General features: G+C 43.2%; 1 protein-coding gene across 1 annotated transcript in view; it reads right to left on the reverse strand.

Annotated features, from left to right (window-relative positions):
• Window positions 1-3,938: 3,938 nt before the first annotated feature.
• clcn1a (chloride channel, voltage-sensitive 1a) overlaps window positions 3,939-7,430 on the reverse strand; it is a 68,422-nt gene continuing 64,930 nt past the window's right edge. The window contains exons 24-25 of the mRNA XM_063185843.1: window positions 5,918-6,247; window positions 3,939-5,215 (exon numbers count right to left, since the gene is read on the reverse strand). Of these exons, the coding sequence (XP_063041913.1) occupies window positions 4,955-5,215; window positions 5,918-6,247 (591 nt within the window). The 3' untranslated portion in view covers window positions 3,939-4,954. The remainder of the gene's footprint in view (window positions 5,216-5,917; window positions 6,248-7,430) is intronic.

Below are 7,430 nucleotides of genomic sequence, written 5' to 3' on the forward strand. Positions count from 1 at the left end.
TGACAGTACCTTTTCCTAAAAATGGTATTTAGTAGGCATTGTTGCAGGTGTTTTTAGGCATCAATAGGTTAAATTAACATTTTGTCAGCTAACTATTATTGACTAGGGTTGTGTGGCACCTTTCATGATCTAAGCCTCATGTCATTATATGTAGGCCTATATACAGAAATAATATACATAATTTGACATTGGTCTTCAAGTTACATTTCTTGAAATATCCCTGATATGCATCTTCTCCATATGCATAAAATGTAAGATTCCTCCCACATACGTACATACAGTATGTGTGTAGGCCTACGTATTGTCACACTGTGGCGCCATGAAAAGAAAAACAATCATACGTCACCTTTATCACCATAAAACTTTATTTATAAATAACATATTTAATATGATTAAACGTCATGTTCATTATGTACTAGTAAAATAATTTAAGCAACTCCACATAATCTATATTTCAAAGATGTTCATCAGCTGTAACGACAACCAAACACTGTGATCCGAGTGTAGTGGTGGTTATAAATCCCAATGACCCAAAACTCAAAACATCCAAAGTGATGAATAGACGACTACAAACAGGACTCTGAGACATCACGCACACACACACACACACGCACGCACGCACGCACACGCATACAGACACACAGACACATACACACACACACACACACACACACACACACACACACACACACACACACACAGACACAGACACAGACACAGACACACACACACACACACATACACATACGCACACACACACACACACAACCTTAAAATACACAGAGAGACATTTGGTACATCAAGAGAGCAGATATTCTTCTGATGATGAAGAGCCTGCCAGTTTTAAAGACATACGGATCAACCTGAGAGAGAGAGAGAGAGAGAGAGAGAGAGAGAGAGAGAGAGAGAGAGAGAGAGAGAGCAATAGAAATAGACATAGAGAATGATGCAAAGAGAGAAAAAGTGATGGAGAGAGAGAGACAGAGACAGACAGAAATACTAGAAAGAGAGAATGACGCAAAGAGAGAAAAATAGATGGAGAGAGAAAGAGCAATAGAAAGAGAGAATGACGCAAAGAGAAAAGAAGATGGAGAGAGAGACAGAGAGAGAGAAAGAGAGAGAGATACAGTAGATAAAAATATAGAGGGAGATCACGGAGAGAGCAAATGTCCTTGTAAGGTCTAGATAAAACACTCCAAGGCTCCCTTTCCTCCCCTTCCCCAGCTGAGATTGCATCTGCTCTTAAAGATGCCAGTGAAGCGTTTCACCACAGCACGCCACAGACAGACGGACAAACAGACAGACAGACAGACAGGGCCTCACAGCTGCTTGGCAACAAACGCCAATGTTGGGTCACACTGTAGGTTATCCTGCACCATGAGTCCTCAACTAGGGTTGAAGTTGTCTGAGTTTGACTGCCATGCCAATAGTCCTTGTGGTCTGATGGAATGGGCGGCTTCGTTGCAGTGGTGGACAAAGTAAAAGTAAAAGTAAAAAAAAAGAAACAGTTTCTTTCCAACACAGGTCACTTATCTGAGTAAAAAATAGGCCAATGTACTTGTCTTATGATAAGCTGATTCTGCACAGGTTGGGTTGAGTTTGTGGTGGGTCCTTGTTAGGTTTTTATTGTTTTTCAGTAATAACAAAGTATATCTCAATAGGTAGGTAAATGGAGTAAACAGTATAAAAGCTATGTAATATCATGTGCTACTGTTGTAATTACACCACGAAAGTACTTTTACTTTTACTTTGTCCACCACTGTTTCGTTGAAATAAGGTACCAGTTGCCTTTTCACATAACCCTACACCATGCCTATTTACGTAGCCTAAGTCCTAGCCCTGACCCTAATCCAATAGCGGTGTGTAGCTCAGCTTGACAGGCAAGTAAAATTTCGACACCGCTGCCCAACAAAGATAAAGTGCAGTAACTACACATTTTGCCAATATTGCGATTAGGCTGAACATTTTTACAACCCCTCCTCAATTCAAGTCAAGTAAAGTGTAATTTTATTGTCAAAAATCTACGTAACAGGGTTGGCACAGAAGTTTGAAATTGCGTTTGACCAGTCTCCAGTGTGCATTTAAAACTAAACATAATAAGATATAAGGCAGACAGACAGACAGACAGACAGACAGACAGACAGACAGACAGACAGACAGACACACACAGTAGTTACTGCACTTTGCCTTTGTTGGGCAGATTGGCTCTTTTGCATCAGAGTCAAAGACCATGTTTGGTAGCCTGGACTTGGGAGACTTTCATGCGCTGATATTCTGAGGACTGAGTAACGCTGTCTCACACGCAGCATTCAAATGAAAGGCCTCAAGTGGACGGCATTGAGAATAGTGTCGTGATCTTCCTCCGCCTCATCGCTTTTGTGAAAGATTGCATAATTCTTTTGAAGATTCCTCTCAAGGCCAAGAGCACTCTGTTGCCACCAGCGCATAGCCTGAAGAACTCTTGGAGCCATTATTCCCCTTTAACAACTTAAAGGGATTTAAAGGGACAGTTCACCGTCAAATCAACACGTGTCTGCAGCAATTCTACATTATAACGGTTCAATAAGTTCAGTTATGCAGAAAATATTGCAGGGCTTCATAGTGGGATGAGAACGGGGGAAGTGCGCTACCAGGGCCCCAAAGAAGACACAGGGCCCTGAGATGAGTCTAGAACTATTTTGAATGGTGGCCCATGTACTTGTGCGAGGAGGTCCACATTTGCTGTATGTCTCATTTAACACTACATATGACTCAATTTCATGGGTTACATAAACTGGGCTTTGAGGTTTCTTTTATGAAGGACAGGTAAGAGAGAAAGACCAAGAGAGAAGAGAGACACACAGTACTTGTGAATAGGGATTGAAAATGTGTGCTTCTGTAAGGCCTATGTTTTAATGTCATGGGTTATGTAAGCTGTGGGGCTGCTTTTTATGAAGGACATGTGATTTGAAAGACTTCTTTTCATGAGAGAAAGAGGAGGAGGTGGTGGTGGAGGAGAGGTAGGAGGAGAAGCGTGGGAAAGGAGCAGTGAGAAAGATATTCACCTGCAAAAAGAGAGAAGTGGCCTTGGCATGCTTGATCGTAGCAGAAACCAGATTTGTCATTGTCAGAAAAGAAACTGATTTCCATTTCAATTTGGCTGTCAGGTACAGGAATTTAAATGGGGGCATGGATTTGGAATGGACAAAAAAACCCTGTTCCAATCAGTTTGTGTTTGCATCTCCAAGTCCAACCCCAAGAGAGTTCAACTTAAAAAAAGGGAAAAAAATGTTATCCTTATTTTTCTTTTACGTATGCTTTACCAATCTTGACAGTGACATAACAGTCCACTCTGTTACATAATTCAAATGAATTCAAATACATTCACATAATTCCAATAAATTATAAGATGCACTCATGACAGATGGAGTGGCTTGGTTATAGTTGGGTTTCTCTTTATCTGAACATGGACGAAAAATAGTCCAGTATATTGTGTACATGGGATATCTACAAAGACGGTAGAAAAAGGCGTTTTGAAATAAAATGAGTGATAAATTATTGTAATATGGGGAAATCTAGTGACTCAGCACAATACATGCAATTTCCAAATGCCACACTTCAAACAACCATATAAAAATGGCAGAGGAGCCTAACAGAGAAAAGGTTTCCTTGTTGCCTTTAACACAGTAAGAACACAATCTCCAACTGATCCATTCATTCACACAAACCCACACAGATGTCAATCCCAGGTTCAGACAGTACAGCAGTTTCTAGCTCAAAAGAGGACTTCAGGCCATAGCCATGGCTCAAACGACTAGGGCATTGACTGTTACGCCGGGGACCCGGGTTTGTAACGGCCCGAGGTCATTTCTCGATCCTCCTCCATCTCTCTCTCTCCCGCTCTTTTCCTGTCACCATCTCAAACTGTCCTATCAAATAAACGAACAAAAAGCCCCTAATTAAAATATTGAGTATTTATATTTAATCCACCTGTTGAGTGGCCATCATTGTGATCAGCTGATTTACAAAATAGATTTGGATCGAATATCTGGCAAGGTTTTTTTCCTTTCTGAACTTGGAACTGACAAAAAATAAAATAAAATTGGGGTTAAGCAAGTGAGTTTTAATCATGGCTAACTTTTCTGTGTCACTGGGTTCAGATTTATGAGACAAATGCAGGCCCATAGCCAGCATTGTGGTAGCGGGGGATCTTTTTCTTCTGAAAGTGGACTTCATTTGGGCTCCCTACTCCAATGTCCCCCAAATACAGTTATTTTCATTGTTGGCCCAGTGTCGGCCCAGTGACTGTTTTGGACCAGCTTTCTTAAGGCTGGACTCGGGCAAACAACAACAACCATTTTTAATTCCCTTACTTTTTTAACAGGCAAACGTGTACTATTTTACTTCAAAGGCTTATTTTAGTGAGGGGGATGAAATGGCCTTCCAGTCAAAGTGGGGATGCAACGTGGTTGGGGGGTTCGAATGGGGGTGGGGGACGGGAGGGGGGAACGAACCCCTCGAACCCCCCCTGGCTACGGGCCTGAAATGCTTTGCAGCAGTTATTGCAGCTTTTAAAAATTAGTGGTCATTTTATTTCCAATTTAGCTGGATTTTTATTTACAGTCCACTTCATACACAGGTCATCCTTATGGAGGCCTGTTGGAATACTACTCCCATTTCATTCGTTTTGATGCCATTCATTTTTATGGCATGGAACATAAGAATTTTAGTGATTCCTTGAGGACATATTCAATCTAGAACAATTTGGAACACACACAGTTTTACCACAAATAACTTAAGAACAATGAAAGAAAGGGAAAAAATACAGAAAGAGCAAAAACTACAGTAAGAACAATCAGAAAAAAGGCAAGATTATGAAACAAAATTCATTCTGACATAATAAAAAAAGTAAAAAATAAACGATACATCACACATCATCATCATCATCCACCCATGAGGTACCGTAGACGGCTTCTCAAATAGGCTCTCCATCACTGCTCTCCCCCAACTCCTCCAGCACCTCTTGGGGGATGGCCTCCAGGTTGAACAGCGGTATGGACTGCCGGTCCGACGGGGGCATGGTAGAGGGCGACGGGGGCGTGGGGGGCACCGTGGGGGGGTTGCTGCTGGGGTTGGTGCCTGGACTCTCCCCCGAGCCGTCTGCTGCGGAGTCCCCACTGCTGCTGAGGCTGCTGGTGCTGCTGCTGGTGCTGCTGCTCGAGCTCTCCGGCTCCACCTGTGTTGTGGTTTAAACATGCCGTATGTTAAGGCAGGAATAGCCCAGACGCAACTTGGCCTATCAGGGCCCCCCTGGCAGGTGGGGGCCATTAGGCTGCAGCCATATCTAGCCTGTGCATTAATCCGACCCTGGTCAGCGGCCCTGTGTATGGTAATGAGTGAATGCAGGTTAATACTTAAGCAATAAGCCACGAGAGGCCGTGGGTTACGCTCGATTGATAAGGCCAAGGGGAGTGGGGCACGATGCGAAGCGGAGTAACATATTCTCATTACCGACATAGATGCGCTGGGTCTAACTTGGATGCGCATAGAATCTTCACGTGAAAGGTGTAGGTTTACGCTCGAGTGACCACAGCTATCAGCCAATCAGAATTGAGAACCGGACCGCACAGTGTTAGATAATTGATTTGTATCCCTTAACATTTTGTCTTTGTTGTAATACCAATTACTTTATACAGTACCATGGGCCCTGTCATATACCGTAAGCTTAAAGGTTAAACCAACAGTAGCTTCACTTGGGGACTCTTTTTCCCATGCTGTTAAACTTTGTCTGTCTCATGTAACTGAAAGAAAGATAAATAATGGTGTGAAGATATAAATGCATTCATTCATTCATTCATTCATTCATTCATTCATTCATTCATTCATTCATTCATTCATTCATTCATTCATTCATTCATTCATTCATTCATTTATTCACCTGGGGTTCGCGCCACACCCCCTCAATCCACACCTCGGCCTCCTTCGTCGGGTGCTGGTGTTCGGGGTGTTCAGGGGGCGGTTCTGGGGCTGGAGCTGCGTCGGCGGCAGCGCTTGTGGCCGCTGGCGGGGGTGGGATGTAAGGGGTGAAGACGGGGGTGAAGAGGCTGGTGGAGGGTGTGGAGTGGGTCGGTGAGAAGGAGGGCGAGGAGGGGGCGGAGGAGGTGGAGGTGGGGGGCTTGGGGGACTTGTGGCTGGGCTCCCGGAAGCTGGCCAGCGGGGGGCGCAGTCTCACGCCACTGCGGGTGGAGCCCTCGATCGCCTTCTGGAGCTACACAACACAGACAAATACAGTATGTTACACGCAATACTACTACTACTACTACTACTACTACTACTACTACTACCTGTACTACTTCTGCTACTACTACCACTACTACTACTACTACTACTACTACTACTACTACTACTACTACTACTACTACTACTTCTGCTACTACTAGTACTATTTCTGCTACTACTACTTCTACTACTACCAGTACTGTTATTAGAACTACTGATGCTGCTACGGCTCCTACTGCTGCTACAACTACAACTGCTGCTACAGCTACCACTGTACTACTACTACTGCTGCTGCTGCTGCTGATGCTACTACTGCTACTGCTACTGCTACTGTAGTATGACAGTAAAGTTTGCAGTGCTAATCAGACTATTCGTGTAGCTATTTTTACTCTCTAAGTGAATAAATAACGGAAAATTTGCTGCTACTGCTGCTGCTGCTGCTGTTACTACCACTACCACTACCACTACCGCTACTACAACTACTACTACTACTACAACTACTGCTGCTGCTGCTGCTGTCGCTACTGCTGCTACTATTACTACTTCTATTGTTATAAATTCATCTTTCCAGTTGTATTGCGCAGATTACATGATTAAATGCTAGACATGAAAAGAAGTAAATAAGTGTGTAAAATAGTGTATATTGAGAAATATCAGTATCTGTCGCTGCCCTTTGAAAGCTCCAAATCATAATTGGGTTTGCCTAATCATCGTTGTTATGTGAAGTTTGAGGGAACCGTATTGCAGTTGGCATACAGTGGTAATAAGATACATTTCAGTCGTTTCGGGTAGGGCGCGCACATCTAAAGTCACTTATTGCAGGTGCCAGACAAAAGTGTCAGACAGTTGAAGAAGGTAGGTCTGCACACTGCTGAATAAGGTCCAAAAAATAAAGTTTATTAAATTAAAACAGGAATGTTTCGATGATCCAGGGTGATCCCTGTTGCTGTTTTAATGACCCTGTATGTAGGGTGCCTGACGAAGATCCAGTGTGTTTGAAACGTTGCTGTTTTAATTTCATAAACGTTATATTTTAGAGCTTTTTCCGCAGTGCGCAGACCTACCCTCTTGAACAATAAGATACATTTCACACAGCACATTACGGGCGCCATGGCATGCCAGATGAGCAGATCTGGCTTGCTGCGAAGATGATGAATGAGCATGCTGTGTAC

This window comes from Engraulis encrasicolus, chromosome 20 (assembly GCF_034702125.1).
Source record: "Engraulis encrasicolus isolate BLACKSEA-1 chromosome 20, IST_EnEncr_1.0, whole genome shotgun sequence".
Lineage (NCBI taxonomy): Eukaryota > Metazoa > Chordata > Actinopteri > Clupeiformes > Engraulidae > Engraulis > Engraulis encrasicolus.